We start from the raw sequence: 21232 nt of genomic DNA, 5'->3' as shown, positions 1-21232 counted from the left end.
ATCGGCCCCATTTATATATCCCTAATGTCCAGACCTGGTGGCGCCGGACACAGCTATGATAGGTCCCTACTCTCAGGTTGGGGGAGGCGCGGGACCCCCCCCTGTGGCCCCACTGATTGTTCCTACATTCCTGACTAACGATTGGCCTATTACACCCACTCCCCCCGGTATCACCTCATCAGCATAACGACCCTCATCAGCATTGCGAAAGTTGCCTAACCTGTTTTGCCTGAGCAGGCTATTGTATGAACGATCCAAATTGAACCTCACACCACCAGACCGGTTTAATGAAGGATTTTGTTGTTTTATAAGAATCGCCTCTTTTACCCCCCTTTCAAACCATCTATGTTCTTTCGCTAAGATTTTAACCTCATTGTCGTCAAATGAGTGGTTAGTAGCTTTTAGGTGCAAATGTACTGCCGATTGAGGCCCACTAGTATTATCCCTGCGATGTTGATAAAGTCTTTTTTTGAGAATTTGTTGAGTCTCCCCAATGTACTGCTCTTTACAATTTTCATTCTTACAATGTATGGAATAAACTACATTACTTTGTTTTTCATTTGGTAGCCTATCTTTTGGATGCACTAATTTTTGCCTTAACGTGTTTATCGGTTTGAAATAAGTAGGAATTTTATGTTGCCAAAGGACTCTTTGTAATTTTTCAGAAACTCCTGCAATGTACGGTACTGCTACTCCTCTCCTTTTAGAATCTTGAGAATTATTGGTTTCGTTCGCTATTCTTTTTTTCTGACATTTGTTGAATGACCACTGAGGGTACCCACAGTTAGTGAGTGCTCTCCTGATATGTTTTGACTCCTTTTCTCTACCTTCAGTGCTAGTTGGTATTAGTTTAGCCCTATGCTGGAGGGTTCTGATAACTCCTAGTTTATGTTGTAAAGGGTGGTTAGAGTCAAAAAGTAAGTATTGGTCAGTGTGCGTAGCCTTCCTAAAGACTTCTGTTTTTAGCGCTCTGTCCTCTTTTATAATTACTTTACAATCCAAGAAGGCTAGTTGGTTCTCTTGAATGTCCTCACGAGTAAATTTAATGTTGAAGTCTACAGAGTTGAGATGATCTGTGAAGGATTGAATTTCTTGTTTCTTAATTATGACAAAAGTATCGTCCACATATCTAAACCAGTGTCTAGGTTTTGTCCCTGGGAAGGATGTGAGGGCCTGTTTCTCCATCTCTTCCATGTAAAGATTAGCCACTATGGGTGAAACTGGTGAGCCCATAGCACAACCATGGATTTGTTTATAAAATTTTTCCCGAAATTGAAAATACGTAGTATTAAGGCAGATTTCTAATAATTGGCAGATGTGATCCGGTTCCAGTTTGGTTCTTTCATGCAGAGAAACATCCGCCAGCAGCCTCGTCCTCACCACTGAGACTGCTGCTGGGGTTGGGACAGATGTAAAGAGAGAAGTCACATCGTATGATGCCAAAGTTTCCTCAGGTTCCAATATGAGGTCTTTGATCCTCTCTACAAACCCTGTGGTGTTCTCTACGTGGTATTCTGTGTTACCAACCAACGGAGCTAAAATAGTTTTTAAATATTTGGCTACATTGTATGTAGAGGAGTCAATGCTACAAACAATGGGTCGGAGGGGGAACCCTTCTTTATGTATTTTTGGCAGGCCATAGATACATGGCGTGGCCTCTCCCGGGTATAATCTAAAATACATCTGTTTATCTATATGTTTTCCTTTCTCTAGCTTTTGGAGACAGTCAATCATTTCTTTCTTGTATCTATTGGAAGGGTCCCTTTTTAGTTGCTCATACGTGTTAGAATCACTGATTAATCTATTTATTTTGTCTTCATAATCCAATGTGTTGAGCAGCACTGTGCATCTGCCCTTGTCTGCTGGCAAAATAGTAATATTTTTGTCTTTTTGTAGAGTAGTTAACGCCTTTCTCTCTTCTAATGTTATGTTGGACGGAGGAAGTTTGGCACTACTGAGAAGAGCTGATATTTTAATGCGTAGATCATCTGCCTCTGCATACGAAAGTTTGTTATTTTTAATAGCCGATTCAGTAGCTGTGATATAATCTATTGTAGGTATAGTTTTAGGAGTCACTGAGAAATTTAAACCTTTGGTAAGTACCGCCTTTTCTGTCTCTGAGAGATCTCTGTCTGACAAATTTTTGATCCAATTCTCCCTTGCAACCTGTTCATACCTAATTTTACGCGTGTTTACCAGTAGCTGAGATTGTTTCAGTAAAAGTAATTTTTGAAATTTACCCTTTTGTCTCTCTTTGGTTTTGCTGTGGTGCCTCATATAACCGGATTTAGTAAATTCGCACACTTCCTGATAGATTTTGTGGGTAAGATTAGTTTGTAATCGCTGATAATAAGTTTCTATTTCTGACTGTTTGTTTTTTATCTCTATGTTAAGTCTCCTAATTCGCAAATTTAGAATTTTCCTGGTATAATTTTGTTGCATTTTATCGGCTAAGTATCCGGGTTCCAGGGGTGCTTGCTTCAAGCATTTAGGAATTAACCGGCTCTGTCTACATCTAAGATTGAATCTGAGGTGGTTCTTTAAATCAGCTAATTTAAAGGTGGCCTTTTCTAAGTTACGTACCAGCAGAAGGATGTCTCTCCCAAAGTTGGCAGCAATACGTCTGTGTAAGCTCTCAGTCGTACAGGAGTGGTCCATCGATGAGAAGGTTTCTTCAGCCGTCATCTGTACAAAAGTGAAGGTTTCGGACGTTTCGCCTCCTATCCAAGAGGCTTCGTCAGCGAACTAAAGTCTGACTGGTCGTATCGGCCCCATTTATATATCCCTAATGTCCAGACCTGGTGGCGCCGGACACAGCTATGATAGGTCCCTACTCTCAGGTTGGGGGAGGCGCGGGACCCCCCCCTGTGGCCCCACTGATTGTTCCTACATTCCTGACTAACGATTGGCCTATTACACCCACTCCCCCCGGTATCACCTCATCAGCATAACGACCCTCATCAGCATTGCGAAAGTTGCCTAACCTGTTTTGCCTGAGCAGGCCATTGTATGAACGATCCAAATTGAACCTCACACCACCAGACCGGTTTAATGAAGGATTTTGTTGTTTTATAAGAATCGCCTCTTTTACCCCCCTTTCAAACCATCTATGTTCTTTCGCTAAGATTTTAACCTCATTGTCGTCAAATGAGTGGTTAGTAGCTTTTAGGTGCAAATGTACTGCCGATTGAGGCCCACTAGTATTATCCCTGCGATGTTGATAAAGTCTTTTTTTGAGAATTTGTTGAGTCTCCCCAATGTACTGCTCTTTACAATTTTCATTCTTACAATGTATGGAATAAACTACATTACTTTGTTTTTCATTTGGTAGCCTATCTTTGGATGCACTAATTTTTGCCTTAACGTGTTTATCGGTTTGAAATAAGTAGGAATTTTATTTTGCCAAAGGACTCTTTGTAATTTTTCAGAAACTCCTGCAATGTACGGTACTGCTACTCCTCTCCTTTTAGAATCTTGAGAGTAATTAGTACGCTTCCGGGACGAGCGGACGCTGGCGCGCTTTGGCTGCCGCTGCTCTCCCGCGAAATATTTTTACCTTCTTTTAGCCTTTTTAACCTCTTTTTAGCTTTTTTATGGTTCACGAGCCTCTGGAAATACCAGACAATCACCTACGAACGTTGGCTATCGATCCATCTCTCGATCCCGGTCGCTTATCCGGATCACAGACGAAGCCGCGTTATCATCTCCACCCACCTGTTCCCGCTGTCGAGGGCTAACCTGGCCGCTGCCTCTCTCTCGGTGTTGCTGGCGAATATCATGTCGCTTCTCCATCGACCTGTTGGACGGCTACAGTACTCGGCGGCGGAGCTGCTGAAGTTCCGCTCCCGATGGACGAGCGTGCCACCGGCGATTCTCCGGTTCCCGGAAATCGCTCGTCGCCCTTCCCGGAGGTATATCCACCGCGGATCACATCGAGGCTTTCACCTCGATGGCTCCAAGGATATCACCTCCCTGTGGTCATCCGTCCGCCAGCCGCGCAGAAGGAGCAGCCGCTCGGTCGATCACCGTATGTTAGCCGGCCTGGCTAGGTCGGCTAATGCGCCTCGTCGTGGAGACGCCACCAGCGTCAACTTCGGCCTCCTCAACGTCCGCTCGCTTACGGGAAAGGGGTGTCTTATCCAAGACATTCTAATTGACCGTAAGCTTGACTTTTTTTTGTATAAATGAGACTTGGCAAATGGCGGGAGACTTCTCCGAGCTCAATGGCGCGACTCCACCAGGCTTTGTCCAAATTTCACAGTTTTCGATCCATTTTCTCACTCTCTCTGTCGTCTGTCTGTCTCTTTCATGTTTTACATTTCTAAGCCCCGCCTCTCAGGCCGCGGAGGTGGTCTCCCGATAATTTACCGCAAGAACTGGAAAATTCTTCAAGTTTCACTCCAGGAAACCGTTTGAATGCCTTGCTTGTAAAATTTCTGGACCCTCACCCACCATCATAGCCACTGTATACCGTGCACCAAAACCACATTGTGACTTTCTAAAAGAATTCTCTGATGTCCTCACACACCTCTCCACCCTGTCACCAAATGTAATTATTCTCGGGGACTTCAACATCCACATGGACAATTCCACTCTTCCCCTCACTAAAGACTTCACCTCCTCACTCGACAGCTTTGGTCTCCATCAATTCTCGGACTTTCCCACCCACATAAAAGGCCACACCCTGGACCTCATTTGCATGTCTGGCCTTATCCCCAAGAATTGCACAGCTAATGAACTCCCCATAACAGACCATTTCCTGGTTTCTTTTACTGTTTCCATCACCCTCTCTCTCCCCAAACCCCCCCATGTCATCTCGTATCGCAACATCAAGGACATCAATGTTGCCACCCTCGCTGAGATGATCGCCACCCTGACTCCGGACTGCAACTCATCTCCTGATGAACTTGTTTCCCGGTACAACGCGGACCTCACGAACACCCTCAACGCCCTGGTTCCTGTCAAGTCCCGGTCGGTCCAATTCACCCGGTCTGCACCCTGGTTCACCGCCCATCTCCGCTCCATCAAGGCAAAATATCGCCAACTTGAAAGACTTTACAGGAAGACTGGGCTCACTACTCACAAGGACATGTACGCAACTCACCTTACCCATTACAAGGACTCTATCACTCGTGCAAAATCGCAATATTACTCTGGACTCATTGACTCTAATCCTGGAAACTCACGGGCCCTCTTTTCCCCTCTATCACAAAATCACACAACCTCCTATCTCTCTCCTCTCACACTTCTATTCCTCTGAAACATGCAACACTTTGCTTATGTTTTTTAGTGAAAAGATCAACAAAATCCATCAGCACCTCGGGTCCTCTGTCCCCCCCACCTCTCCCAGCCTTTCTACTCCTTCCCAACGACTTTCTGCCTTTGAACTCCCCCATTCCTCTATAATCTCAGGCATTATCACCAAATCCAAGAACTCCTCCTGTCAACTCGACCCCCTCCCTACTATCCTTATAAAGTCCTGCCTACCCTTCTTGTCCCATTTATTTCTACCATTATTCACTCCTCATTATCAACTGGAATTGTTCCTATCCCACTCAAAACCGCAGCTGTCACTCCAATCCTGGAAAAACCCGGCTCAGACCTAAACGATTTCAATAACTTACGTCCAATTTCCCACCTCCCATTCATCGCCAAAATTCTTGAAAAGACAGTTGTGTCCCAGCTTCACTCGCACCTCACTCACAATAACCTGTATGAACAATTCCAGTCTGGTTTCCGCCCCCGTCACAGTACTGAATCGGCTCTCATAAAAATCACGAATGATCTTTTTATGGCAGCCGATGCCGGTTCACTCTCCATCCTCATCCTTCTTGACCTGACCTCAGCCTTTGACATCATTTCCCACCCTATCCTGCTCGACAGACTTTCCACCCGAGGCATCAAACATACCCCACTCTGCTGGTTTCATTCCTATCTCTCTGATCGCTCACAATTCATCCAAATCAACTCGTTCACCTCACGGTCCTCTCCTGTGTCCTCTGGTGTGCCTCAAGGGTCTGTCCTGAGGCCACTTCTCTTTATTATCTACCTACTTCCTCTTGGCAATATTTTCCGTAAGTTCAGAATCAGAATCAGAATCAGAATCAGAATACCTTTATTCGTCCCGCAATGGGGAAATTTGCAGTCCACAGCAGCAATTGAAGAGGGATGGGGTTGGGGTGGGAGTGAAAGGATAGAAAACAAGATATTCAAGCATAACAAAATAAAAATGTCAACTGTATACTGTGCAAATGTAGATGTGCAAAAACCGTTCTATAAACAAGACTGTACATAGTGCAGAATCAAGAGATGCATTAAGATATATTGCAACAACCCATATTTACAAGTGTCCAGTTTTTTTTTTTTTTTTTTTTTTTTTTTTTTTTTTTTTTTTTTTCACATGTGATCATTGGGAATTGTGAAGCCTGACAGCAGTCGGTAGGAACGAGCGGCGGTACCTCTCCTTCTTGCAGCGCGGGTGTAATAGTCTCTGGCTAAAGGAGCTACCCAGAGCTGTCAGGATGGGCAGGAGGGGGTGGGAGGGGCTGTCCGTCATAGCTTTTAGTTTAGCTAGCGTCCGTCTGTTGCCCACCTCCTCAAGAGAGTCCAGCGAGCAGCCCACGACAGAACTGGCCCGCTTGACAAAGCGCTCCAGTCTTTTTCTGTCCCGGGTGGTGATGCTGCCTGACCAGCAGACAATGCCATAGTGGATGGCTGATGCCACCACAGAGTCATAGAAAGTCTTTAGGAGTGACCCCTGAACTCCAAAAGACCTCAGTTTCCTGAGGAGGAAGAGGCGACTCTGTCCCTTTTTGATTAGGGCATCCGTGTTTGTTGTCCAGTCCAGTTTATTGTTGAGAGTAACACCCAGGTACTTGTAGGAGGTCACCCTCTCAATGTCCGAACCCTGGATGTTCAATGGTGCAGGTGACGATTGTTTCCTGCAGAAATCCACCACCAGCTCCTTGGTTTTGCCAGTGTTGATCTGGAGGTGATTCTGCTGGCACCAGTCCACAAAGTCCTTTGTCAGTCCCCTGTACTCCCTATCGTCTCCCTCTGTAATGAGGCCGACAATAGCTGAGTCGTCAGAGAACTTCTGAAGGTGGCAGGTTGGGGTGTTGTAGTTGAAGTCCGAGGTGTAGAGGGTGAAGAGGAATGGAGCCAGGACTGTTCCCTGCGGCGCTCCGGTGCTGCAGAGAAGCCTGTCCGACTCACAGTTCTTTACCCTCACGTACTGTGGCCTGTTTGTGAGGTAGTCTGTAATCCAGGATGTGAGGTGATGGTCGACTCCGGCATGCTGCAGCTTGTCCCCCAGTAGACTGGGCTGGATGGTGTTGAAGGCACTGGAGAAATCGAAGAATGTGATCCTCACCGTGCTCCCAGCATTCTCCAGGTGCAGCAACGCCGTATGGAGGAGGTAGATGATGGCATCCTCCACACCGATGCTGGGCTGGTAGGCAAACTGCAGCGGGTCCAGCGATGAGCTTGCCAGCGGTCGCAGGTGGGTGAGGACGAGTCTCTCCAGCGTCTTCATCAGGTGAGACGTCAGCGCCACCGGTCTGTAGCTGTTGAGCTCTTTGGGGTTGGCAATCTTGGGCACTGGGACCAGGCATGACGTTTTCCACAGCTGTGGAACTCTGCCCAGCTTCAGGCTCAGGTTGAACAAGTGCTGGACAATGTCACACAGCTGGTCGGAGCAGGTCTTGAGGAGTCGGGAACTGATGTCATCCGGACCTGCTGCCTTCCTCACCTTCATCCTCCTCAGTTGGTTCATCACCTGCGCAGTTGTGACAGACAGGCAGGAACCAGGAGGCAGAGTGGCGGCTGAGGGTGTGGCAACGGTTGGGAGGGCAGATGTTGGTTGTGGAAAGCTGGTCGTGAGAGGGGGCAGGGAGGGTAAGGCCACAGTGAGAGTTGGTGCAGGTGCAGCTACAGGTGAAGTTGACGGTGGGCCGGGGGCGGCTGGCGTCTTGTCAAACCGATTGAAAAAGCGGTTGAGTTCATCTGCCCAGTCCTTGTCTTTTTCGTTCAATGTCACTGGGCTTTTGTGGCCTGAGATGTTTTTCAGGCCCTTCCAGACACCAGCGACATTGCTGGCTTGCAGCTGCTCCTCCATTTTCATCCTGTAGGCCTTCTTCCCCTCTCTGATCTTCCTCCTCAGTTGGATCTGCACGGCCTTCAGTTCCTCTCTGTTGCCCGATACAAAAGCCCTTTTCTTCTCCTTCAGGAGGACTTTTATGTCGGGATTAATCCATGGTTTGTTGTTGGCAAAACACCGCACAGTCCTGGTGGGTACGGTGTTTTGTTCACAAAAGTTAATGTAGTCTGTGATGGTGTTGGTGAGTGAGTCAATGTAAGTTTGACACTCACTTTCACTGCTTCGCGGATGACACCCAACTCTACCTCTCCAGCAAACCCGACGCCTCTCTTCCACCTTTATCCCTCTCACTTTGCCTCTCAGAAATTAAATCCTGGCTTTCCCATAACTTTCTCAAGCTTAACAGTGACAAAACCGAACTTCTCCTTGTCGGTACCAAATCCACCCTCCACAAAACTAACAGTTTCTCTCTCACCATTGACAGTTCAACCGTGTCCCCCTCCCCTCAGGTCAAGAGCCTGGGTGTCATCCTCGATAGCTCACTATCTTTTCAGTCCCATATAAATAACATAACTCGGTCTGCTTATTTCCACCTCCGTAATATTAACCGTCTCCTTCCCTCGCTCACCCCTCACACCACTGCTATCCTTATCCACAGTCTCGTCACCTCCCGCATCGATTATTGCAACGCACTACTCTTCGGTATCAATCAGAAATTTCTCCATAAACTCCAACTCGTCCAAAATTCTTCAGCCCGGATCATCACGAGAACCCCCTCCTTTCACTACATCACCCCTGTCCTCCAGCAACTCCACTGGCTACCTGTTAAACATCGTATCGAATTCAAAATACTTCTGTTTACATTCAAAGCCATCAATAACCTTGCCCCTCCCTATCTTTCTGACCTGCTTCAAATCTCTGTTCCCTCTCGGTCCCTCAGATCCTCATCCTCCCTTCACCTCTATGTGCCCTCTGTCCGTCTCACCACGATGGGATGCAGAGCTTTCAGCCGCTCTGCTCCCAAACTCTGGAATTCTCTTCCACCCAACATCCGTAATATTGACTCCCTCCCTATTTTCAAGGCTCACCTCAAAACCCACTTGTTTAAAATTGCTTTCAATGTATAGTTCTATCTGCTATTTTATTATGTATCATTTTACTTATGGTTTTATTGTTATGTGCTTTGTTTTATTGTTTTTATTGTAAAGTGTCCTTGGGTGTTTTGAAAGGCACTTGAAATAAAATGTATTATTATTACAACTCTGCACATCTCCTTTGTTCTTAAAACTGGGCACAAGTACACTTCGTCTCCATTCTTCAGGCATCTGTTCACCATCTAAGATCTTTTTGAATAACCCAGTCAGGAACACCACCGCCACCTCTCCAAGACACTTCCATACCTCGATTGGTAAATCATCAGGCCTGAGTGCCTTTCGTCTACGTCTTGATCCACAACAATCACGTCTTCTACTCTTTGTTCCTTCTCATTTTCCTCATTCATCAATTCTTCAAAGTACTCTTTCCATCTTGCCATCACACTACTGGCACCTGTTAATACATTGCCATCTCTATCCTTAATCACCCGAACCTGCTGCAGGTCCTTACCGTCTTTGTCTCTCTGTCTCGCCAGCCTGTAAAGGTCAGTCTCACCTTCCTTGCTGTCTAGCCAAGCATACAAGTAATCATAGGCCTCTTCTTTGGCCTTTGCCACCTTTACTTTAATCGTGCGCTGCATCTCCTTGTACTGCTGTCTACTCTCGTCCGTCCTCTTAGTGTCCACGTCTTCTTTGCTAACCTCTTTCTCTGTATACACTCCTGCACCTCCCCATTCCACCACCAACTCTCCTTATCTACCTTTCTCCCACTCGATACACCAAGTACTTTCCGATCTGTGTCTGATTATGTTCGCTGTAGTTTGCCAGTCATCTGGAAGGACCTCTTGCCCACCCAGTGCTTGTCTTACCTCCTTCCTAAATGTCATGCAACACTCTTCCTTTTTCAACTTCCACCATTTTGTCCTCACTTCAGCCTTTGGTTCTTCATCTTCCTCACTGCCAGCGTCATCCTACACACCACCAACCTATGCTGTCTGGCTCCACTCTCACCAACCACTACTTTGCAGTCACTGATTTCCTTTAGATGGCGCCGTTGACACAAAATGTAGTCTACCTGTGTGCTTCTGCCTCCACTCTTGTAGGTCACCCTATGTTCCTGTCTCTTCTGTCAGTTATGAAGTACGTATGTTAAATATCAAGTGGACGGCCATGTGGTACAGTGGTCAGTGCATCAATCTCACAGTGCAGAGGTATCCCATTCCTGGGTGGGTTTTCTGTGGGCACTACGGAATTCCAAAACATCCATGCCGGGTTAATGGAACACATGCATTTGTTGTGAGCATGACGGTGAATGGTTGTTTGACTCTGTGTGCTGGGTCTCATTGGCTTGCAAAAGGTTCAGGGTGTCCCCCGCCTACTGCCCGAAGACCGCTGTGATAAGCTCCACGCTCACCCTTTCGACTTTTGTGAGGATACAGTGAATAGGAAAATGCATAGATAAGTCAAAAGCTATCAATGCTAGTTTGTCATCTCGGCAAACACATCTTGGCACAGAACTGTATGTGGACAGGTAGCTGACTCAACCATAACTTCAAGGAAGTCATGAGGAGAAAAAAAAACATTTGCACCCGCACCCCTTTCCTTGAAAAAAAACATGAGGTGTCGAGCTGGATTTCACATTAAATTATTTCAATTCACAAAAAGCGGTGCCCTGTTAAAGAAACTGCCATGCACTGATTGAAGGGCCTGGTTACCATGCAAACCCCAGCCTGTTGCTGGGGTGACTATCCCGAAGTGCTTCCTGGGTAATTTTCAAGGTCACTGGTTTGTGCACGCCTATGTGGTGCAGATGGGTCCACCCTCATTAAGAGCTCAGCAGGCGCTCTTTCATTACGCCCGTTGAATGGCCTCATTCATCCACTTCACCTCGATTGGTCACACTGAGTCTCTTTCGAGGGCCAAAGACAAACCTTTCTCTCATTCTATTTCCTGATTTTCTACCCACCACAAACCTCATCATGATTAATTTTAGTTCTCGAGCATGTGGTGCTTGAATTTTGGCTATAGACATTTGGCAGAAAACTAATTGATTAATACAGAACACAATATTACAGACAAGAAAACTGGAAAAGTTTTGTTTTGGGGAGGTTTTTCTCTACTTCTCTACGGTTTGGCAGCAATAGATTGATCCCTTTCTTGGGAATTGTTCTTAGTTCATTAATCACTCTTCATCTTTGGAAAATGTATAAAAATCAAATGCTTCCAACTTTGTATGAACATTTTGGTTAAAATTGGTTCAGCCAAAAAAGTTACTGGCATGCCCTGACCTCAAGCCTATCAAACACCCTTTGAGGGAAGGTCACTGATTTTGTGTTTCACTCCCTGAAACTGTTGGGACCACATTTAAGTTATGTGGATATTGGATTGGATTTACCTTAGTCTTGTGGTAGAGAATTTTACATTTCACAGGAGCAAAGTTATGAAAGGAAGAAAAATATTCCGACATACATTTTTGTGTGCTGTTTTTATTATTTTTTTGTGATGACAAATGTTAATCCCCGCCCCAAAAATATGTAACATTTATTTTCTATGCATTCAATTTGACAAATGAGCCAGAGAGAATGGGATACAAATAAAAGTAACAAGTAACATTTTACAATTAACAAAGTGTAAAACAAAAGTTAATACAGTAAAGTCTCGTTATATCGATATTCAAGGGAGTCCAAAAAAATATCGATATAACCGGGACTATCGATATATCCGACCCTGTTTGCATGTAATTTTCTCCGTGCGTGCATAGAAATAGTATCGATATAACCGGGACTATCGATATATCCGATATCGATATAACGAGACTTTACTGTATTACAAAATATAGAGTGTGCAGAGCAACTTTCCTTTCACTGAAATTCACTGAAAGGTACCAAGGAACAAACAGTTATACAAGGAACAAATTATTAATGTTATCTCCATTCCTTGCGCAGTTGTTTTTCAAGAATGCCGTAGCATGCCGCGCCACGAGTTGAAACCTAGCTTGGACTGAAATAGAACAAAACGACAGTTGCGAGGTGATTTGGATGAGAAGAATTGGGATCACATTTAACATTTCACGTAACTGACACGGTACGTGATGTTTGGAATACAGTAAAGTCTCGTTATATCGATATCGGTTATAACGATATTACCGCTTATTACGATATTATTTTCATTTCCCTTGCACATTTCTAGTCTTTTTATGTATAATTAGTACCGTTTAGTACGATACCCGGTTGTTACGATAATCCGGTTATTACGGTGCTCCTTTTCATCTCCCGCCGGCCATTTTTGTTGTTTACATCGATATATCCGTCGCGCCATTGGTCAACTTGGTCACGTGTCTTGTTACGTGAGCAGCTCTCCTGAGCAGACGCCATTTTCAGACGGCAGCTCGTGTGTATCAGACGGCTGCTCGTGTGTCTTCAACAATGGACTGTTTTGGATGCCATCAGAGCAATTTCCAAAGGTTGGAGCACGGTGTCCGAAAACACCATCAACTGCTTCCGTCACTGCAAATTTGAAAATCCAGGGTGCAGTGAGGAAACATCTGCAGCTAACGAAGAGGATGACGACAACATTCCTCTTGCAGTGTTGGCTGAAAAGCTAAAAGTCGCCGACATTGCATCGTATGTCGCAGTCGACAAAGACATTGCGACATTCCCAAGCTCATCAGATGCGGATATCGCAGCGGAGGTCAAAGCCAAGTATGCCACAGTAGATTCCCGTGATGATGATGATGACGATGAAGAAGAAGCGACTGAATGCACACCTTTTGCAACTTCGACAAAAGCGTTGCAAGGGGTTGCGGACACGCGATCTTTCTTTGAATCCGTAGAAAATGCATCCGGTTTTTTAGAAACGTTAAACAAGATGGAAGTGTTCATATTAAAATATAAAAATGGGAAGCAGAAGAAGATTGATGACTTTTTTAAATAGCTTACATACATACTAATTGCAGTGTTATGTACATGTACTGTTACATGAATGCAAGCGTTTTTTGCAACAATGTTTGTTGTTTTGTCTGCTGAAGCGTCATGATTTTGAAAATGACTGTACATTCCATACTGTGCATTAAAGGGCAACCAACATCACTTTTTGTGTTTCTTGAGTCAGTCAAAAAGCTGTTGTAACGTCACAGCTGCGCGCCGGCATTCTATTCAGCCACTCTCGAACGTCACGTAAGTTATGTAAACGTTGCAGTTTTGGTTTTTCATCCATGTACAGTATTTAATTGTGTTGCATCCAGATATCTTTATTGTTTGCAACAATCACTGTTTTTCATATGATTGTACATGCTGGCGTTCGTGGCTTCGTGTGAATAGAACTTGACGATTTAGCATTGGTTGGTTGCATTTTTGAAAGGAAACAGTCATTAAAAAGTGTAAAGACGTTTTTATTTTATGCACAACTTTATTTTTCACTTCACTACTGTACAAAAAACATGTTAGATATGCAATCCATGAACCCAATGATGAAATTACATGCCATAACAAAGATGCCGCATTTACGCCCCCCCCCCCCCCACACAGGATCGGATATATCGATAGTCCCGGTTATATCGATATTTTTTCGGATTCCCTTGCGTATCGATATAACGAGACTTTACTGTATTTTGGTCAATAAATGTTCACTATTTTCTTCTTTTCCTTTCGGCTTTTCCCTTCAGGGGTCGGCACAGCGAATCAATGTCCTCCATCTAACCCGGTTTTGTGCATCCTCTTCTCTCACACCAGCTACCTTCATGCCCTCTTTGACCACATCCATAAACCTCCTCTACGGTCTTCCTCTCGGTCTCCTGACTGGCAGTTCAAGGTACAGCATCCTTCTGCCGATATCGTCACTCTCTCTCCTCTGGACATGTCCAAACCATCTCAGTCTGGCCTCTCTGACTTTCTCTGCAAAGCCTCTAATGTGAGTTGTCCCTCTAATGTACTCGTTCCTGATCCTATCCAACCTGGTCACTCCCAAAGAAAACTTCAACAACTTCAGCTCTGCTACCTCCAGCTCTGCTTCCTGTCTTTTCTTTAGTGGCACTGTCGTCAGTCCAAACATCATGGCTGGTCTCACCACCGTTTTATACTCTTTTCCTTTCATCCTAGCTGAAACCCTTCTATCACACATCACACCTGACATTTTTCTCCAGCCGCTCCAGCCTGCCTGGACACGCTTCTTCACCTCTTTTCCACAGTCTCGGGACGGTTGATCCCAAGTACTTAAAATCCTCCACCTTCTTTATCTCTTCCCCCTGTAGAATCACTCTTGCATTTGGATCCCTCTCATTCACACACATATATTCCGTCGTGCTGCGACTGATCTTCATTCCTCTCCTTTCCAGGGCATATCTCCACATGTCTAGTTTCTCCGCCTCCTGCTCCCTGTTCTCGCTACAGATCACAATGTCATCGGCAAACATTATTGTCTAAGGAGATTCTTGTTTAACATCGTCTGTCAGCCTGTCAATCACCATAGCAAATAAGAAGGGGCTCAGAGCTGACCCCTGGTGGAGTCCCACCTCTACCTTGAATTCCTCCGTCACACCGACAGCACACCTCACAACTGTCTTACAGTTATGATACATGTCTTGCACCGCTCTGACATACTTTTGATGTTCACTATTTTACCCATATGAAATTTCCTCCCCACTCTGAATGACGTTTTTCTTTCAGTTCATGTTGCTGACTGGCTCCAAAGTCATTATGGAAATATTTCATTTGAGATGAGCATCATTCTCCACCCCCTCATGTCCTATAACTGCAGCACTTAGCAAAGCCTTTGTGCCCACTATATTTTCCTTGCCTTTAAGTGAGTCCCAAGTTTGAGATGGTGCAAATTGACTAATTGTCCAGGGTTGTTTTGATGCCAGGAATGAGACCCATTTTAACTCGTGAGAGGTCAGCCGTTTTTTCTCTCACTCACCTCCTGGCTCACTATCTTTCTCTTTCTTGCAGCGGATTTATCCACACAGCTTCTCAAACTACTGAGCTGTAAAATTGAGTGGAGGCAAGGCAAGATTCAAAATGAAACTTGGCACTGTGGACGCACTAACCTTGAGGCGGGTCACTGCTGCTGGCGTCACCTAAAGAGATGGAAACACAATATCAGCCATTTTGGATTGAACAGAAGGTAAATATGAGGACAGAGGAAAGACGAGTGGTGAAAAAAAAAGAACAAAAAAATGGAAAATACACATGGAAATCTTTGCTGATAAAAGAAAATGACAGTTTGACCAAACCGTCAAATCAGCACATGTGCAGTTGCGCACATACAGCACCAAGTACAATAGACGTCAATAGAATCATGGTTTCAAATTAGATCCATTCTTTTGAATGTAAACTCCCATGGTTACTTCATGCCAAATTCTGGTCCAAGAATTGCAGTGGAAATAGTTTTGATTGAAACAGCAGAAAAAACATATTTACTGATTGATTAACCTTCATTAGTCTCACAGTGGAGAAATGTACATTTCACAGCAGCAAAGTTATGAAATGAAGAGGAAAGGAAATACAGTAAAGTCTCGTTATATCGATATTCAAGGGAGGCCCAAAAAATATCGATATAACCGGGACTATCGATATATCCGACCCTGTTTGCATGTAATTTTCTCCGTGCGTGCATCGAAATAGTATCGATATAACCGGGACTATCGATATATCCGATATCGATATAACGAGACTTTACTGTAAATAAGTAGAAAAACAAAATACAAGAGCTGCTGGAAAGGCAACCACTGATGACATTTATATATTTTTTTCACAGAAAATGGGGTACTGTCATAACAGCCCCAATAAAACTAGCCATTGATGAAAAGGTTTCTTCAGCCGTCATCTGTACTTCTTTGAAGGTGTCGGACGTTTCGCTTCTTATCCAAGAAACTTCGTCAGGAAACTAAAGTCTTACTGGTAGTTTAGGCCCTATATCAGGGGTGGGAAAACTTTTTGACTCGCGGGCCGCATTGGGTTCTAAAATTTGACAGAGGGGCCGGGCCAGGAGCATTTGATGTCCATAATTTATAAAATCACTTCAAATGACTTCGACTGAGCGTATTTTACAAAGATTCCACAGCATATAGCTATAGTTTACGTTTTAAGACTTGCGCTGAATATTCATGAAGTCTTGTTTTCTAGTTGATGACGATCCCCATGTGACGTCACGTTTGGACCGCCCCTGACCGAGAAAGCGACATACAATGCATTTTGCGGTACTTTGTTTGGTCTGAAAACTTCGTGTTGATCCGTGTTGATGGCGAAATTAGAAGGAAAACACATAAATAACGCGATGGTGAATCGTTGTGTGTTGCACCAAGAAAACTATTTGATATTTGCTGACACAAATTCATAGCTGACAAATCAGCCCATTTCCAACGGAGCTTGGGCGCAATCTTCTGCATTTTCTGGGTGCTAGATTGCTGTCATTGACGGCTCGAATTGATATGGGAGGACTCCTTGAATCAATTGCAAACATTTATGCTTTCCTCTTCAGAACTATTTGAATCATATTCATAACTGGATGAGTAACAAGAAAACATCTTCTCCGAATCTGAAGCCATTGTTTTGATTCTCGAGCAAGGCAAGACGTCTTGGCGTGACGTCACGAACAAGGGGGTGGGGAAACTGGCCATTTCCGGATTCATTTTGAAGTCATTTTTATTGGTGTTTATCATTTAACTAAAAATATCAGTCTGCCTGTTTTGGGTATTTTAGATGCTATAAAACGTTTTTCTGATGTCAGTGGGAAACACAAAAAAATGGTGCCGGTTGTCCTTTAAATGTAGTGTGTACAAACCTCATAGCACAGTAAGAACCCAATTTATTAACTGTCTTTCAAATGTCAAAAATATCCCAGATCAGTTAATAAATTTGTCTCAAGGAATATGGCCTTTACATACTATTTCGCAGATACTTGGAGGAGGAAATGGAAATAGATTAAAATAACATACGCACTGTGATTCATCAAGATTGCGTCTGTTTTTAATAAGTTTTCATTGAAGGGGCAAAGTTAAAGAAATCAACATTTATTGAAAAATTGAATCACTTTCAAATTCAAATCATATTATTCCACAATGAAATATTCAAGCTCAATAATACCTACTTGTGTTAAATTCCGCCAAATCATAGATGGTTTGTCCTGACCGCTCAACAAACTCCTCACTGACGCCCTCGCCTTCACGCGCAAACAATACACGTGTACCGTCGCCGAGCACACAGATATAGGCTACCTGCAGTTGAAATTTGCATACTCGGCACGGCAGCCAATCAGAAGCCTGCTTCTTTCTTCCGGACTTTCGCAAGCGTTATAAAGTTCCAAGATTTCCAAAATAGATGCACAGAACCTCAGCCCAGAAGAAAGATTCAAAAGAAGCAAACAACATATGTGACGCTACAAAACGTAAATTTACATTAGACCGTGACTGTAAAGTGTACGTGAGACTTATGAAAGGGGCTTAGTGGCTCGTAGGAAGCAATGCAAACGTTGCATTGTGCACCACAATGACAATCGACTACTGCAGCAAAATCTAGCCATGCACATTAGCATTTGTAGTAGGTACATTCTTGATTAAAAAAAACAACTTTATACTTTGTGACAATGTTTTTTAATGTGATTAGTTGTCTCATTGTGCTTCAAGTTGTGAAAAATGGTGCAGGCAACTTTTCAGTTACCTGCCCTGTTCGCTAATTTTTTTTGTCATGAGTTTCAGACACTGTTTTTACTATAATTTGGGCAGGTTCGGCGGGCCGGATTAAAAAGCCTAACGGGCCGTATGCGGCCCGCGGGCCGTAGTTTGCCCATGTCTGCCCTATATATACCGCTACTGTCCAGACATGGCGGTGCCGGACTCTGCTATGATAGAATAGGCACCACCATGTCTGGACAGTAGGGATATATATATATATAGGGCCTAAACTACCAGTAAGACTTTCGTTAGCTGACGAAGTTTCTTGCATAAGAAGCGAAACGTCCGACACCTTCAAAGAAGTACAGATGACGGCTGAAGAAAACTTTTCATTGATGGACCACTCCTGTATGACTGAGAGCTTACAGACGTAAAACTAGCCATTGTAATGAAATCGAACTGTGTCCTGACCCTTGAATATAATGTGAACAATCAATTACTAGGAATCACAGACATAGCGAAGGATTAAATGAGCTCAAATGGAGCATCGGTCCCACACACAATCATTTGCAGGAAAATTACTCCAGTAATGAAGAATCTTGGCCTATAAATCCTTGTGGCCTCACCTTCCTTCACTGCCCAAGTCCCATTGGGAAGCTAGTAAAAAAATCCTTTAAAAAATTCATAGTGCAATTGTGCTCAAATCCTTCCCAGCGAGTACAATTAAGGAACTTTCATCTCAATTGATTTATGTCCCCGGCTAGCAGCGGGATGTGCAGGGCTTAGAGACAGGTGGGGCTCAAAAAGAGGAAGGTGAAAACAAGTGGTAAATCATTGTTTTTAAAAGGGGCGAGCCAAGGTAATTGTCACTTTCAATCCGTGTGGGGTGTACCATGAATGGCAGAGATGTGTATGCATGCAGAAATAAAGGAAGACAAAGGAGCAATTGTAAAGTGAAAGGAGGGGGCGAGGTCCCGAGACAGCAGGGAGATGCTAAGAGGAATTCCATTTGATTAATAACACTAATCAAATTATACAGTGTTCCTCTGTGTCCTGAAATCTGTGGCCATAATGTCCTCTAATGGTGAGGTTCATGGAGCTAAACTTCAGAGGGAAAACACGGGGCTGACTGCTGCACGCTTTAATGAAGGCAGTAAAACATCCATTTCCAGAAGCATGAAATGAAAGGCAAAATCGTAGATGCACAGCCAGTGGCTCAGCAACTGCACGGAAATGGAAGGCTGTTAACACAATAGACGTTGTGGGGCAGAGAAAGGGGAGAGAGCGACCAACGTCCTTGTAAAAAAAAAAAAAAAAAACAAGACAAAAGGGCAAGAATGCCAGCATTAAGGGAACAGAATGAAGAAAAAAAACTATATATATATATATATATAAAAAAAAAAAAAATCCTCGTCTCACCCACCATGGGTGGTGTCTGTCCCCATTTCAGCTCGGGTCCTCTACCAGAGGCCAGGAAGCTTGAGGGTTCTGCGCAGTATCCGTGCTGTTCCCAGCACTGCGCTTTTCTGGACCGAGATATCCGATGTTGTTCCCGGGATCTGTTGCAACCACTCGTCGAGTTTGGGGGTCACTGCCCCAAGTGCTCCGACCACCACAGGCACGACTGTCACCTTTACCTTCCAGGCTCTCTCCAGCTCCTCTCTGAGCCCTTGGTATTTCTCGATTTTCTCATGTTCCTTCTTTCTGATGTTCCCATCACTCGGGACCGCTACATCCACGACAACGGCTTTCCTTCCCCCTTTATCTATGACCACGATATCTGGTTGGTTGGCCATTACCATCTTGTCAGTCTGTATCTGGAAGTCCCACAGGATTTTTGCTCGGTCATTCTCCACCACCTTGGGAGGTGTTTCCCATTTTGACCTTGGGGTTTCCAGTCCATACTCCGCACAGATGTTTCGGTAGACTATGCCAGCCACCTGGTTATGGCGCTCCATGTAGGCTTTCCCTGCCAGCATCTTACACCCTGCAGTTACGTGTTGGATTGTCTCAGGTGCCTCTTTGCACAACCTACACCTTGGGTCTTGTCTGGTGTGGTATATCCTTGCCTCTATGGCTCTGGTGTTCAGGGCCTGTTCTTGGGCAGCCAGGATGAGTGCCTCTGTGCTGTCCTTTAGGCCAGCCCTCTCTAGCCACTGATAGGACTTCTTGAGATCAGCCACTTCTGCTATGGTTCGGTGGTACATCCTGTGTAGGGGCTTTTCCTCCCATGATTGTCCCTCTTCCAGCACCTCATCCTCTGTTCCCCATTGACTGAGACATTCTCTGAGTACATCATCCGTATATATATATATATATATATATATATATATATATATATATATATATATATATATATATATATATATATATATATATATATACGTATAAATATAAAGTAGTGAGGTACGCAACACAAGGCTGCTTCTTCAGATTGCTGATTAAATATGAACCAGGAGACTTTAATGTCAGGTAGATTTTCTGTTAGCACACTGCATCACAATTTAGCTGCAGAGGCATCAAACAATATTATACAATATTCTCCTTTCTCATGCGTCACAATTCTACTCCACCTCGCTTTGTGTTATCCCCTCTGCCTTTCTAACCATCCATCCATCCATTCAACCAACCATCCCTTCATGCCTCCATCCATCATTTGTCTACTGATGGCCTGTACACGCAAGGACCCACTGTCACTTGTCTTTTGTCGACCCATCCATCACAAGATCCAGTCAGCAACTTCGATCCCACCATGAATGAGGTGACATACAACAATTGTTCTCTGACACTGGCTTGTGGATAAATAGAAGATGTTTCCAGAACATTTCTAGGCATTATACCAATTTGTGGTAAAACCCAATACTTTATTTGTCGAAGTGGGAACCTTACACTACTGAAGCTACAATACCGTCATGATTCAGCGGGCTTGTAAACATTTTTGGAAAGGAAAAAAATAAATGAAATTAAAAGAGAGATTGTACCGTTTCCTGACCCATCAGCTGCCAGCGGAGGCGGCGGAGGTACACCGCCATACAATTCATGAACAAGTCAATGAAGCAACTGCCATTCTCATTCTTGTTCAGGCATTACCAATCCTCTAAGTGAATGCAAATGACTTGCAATTCGCCGAGGAAGTAACAACAATGAGATCAATCAAAGAACCGCCACTTGTTTCGTCCTTGACATGACACACTGGCAGTTTTATGACATTTGCCATGACAAAGTGACTTAGTTTCTCTACTGATTACTTGCTTTGAAAAAAACTGAGTTAATCCATTATTATTATTTAATGGTTAACTGCAGTAAATAATTTGACACTCGGTACCTCCACTTCATCAAATGTGCATTTTTAACACCAACAGTTCAGACAGAACAAATATTTTTTTATATACCAATCCATCCATCCATCCATCCATCTGGGTTACTTTTTAG

General features: G+C 44.1%; 1 protein-coding gene across 13 annotated transcripts in view; it reads right to left on the bottom strand.

The window, feature by feature from the left end:
- fbrsl1 (fibrosin like 1) overlaps positions 1 to 21232 on the bottom strand; it is a 476317-nt gene that overhangs the window by 177952 nt on the left and 277133 nt on the right. For all 13 annotated transcript variants that reach the window (XM_088994765.1, XM_088994768.1, XM_088994778.1 and 10 more), the window contains one exon: positions 15236 to 15265. In XM_088994765.1, the coding sequence (XP_088850891.1) occupies positions 15236 to 15265 (30 nt within the window). The remainder of the gene's footprint in view (positions 1 to 15235; positions 15266 to 21232) is intronic.

The sequence above is a fragment of the Hippocampus bargibanti genome, linkage group LG04 (assembly GCF_051943395.1).
Source record: "Hippocampus bargibanti isolate YZ-2025 linkage group LG04, ASM5194339v1, whole genome shotgun sequence".
NCBI classification, from domain to species: domain Eukaryota; kingdom Metazoa; phylum Chordata; class Actinopteri; order Syngnathiformes; family Syngnathidae; genus Hippocampus; species Hippocampus bargibanti.
The sequence above is the reverse complement of the archived record's forward strand: the minus strand, read 5'-3'. Positions and strand labels throughout refer to the sequence as shown.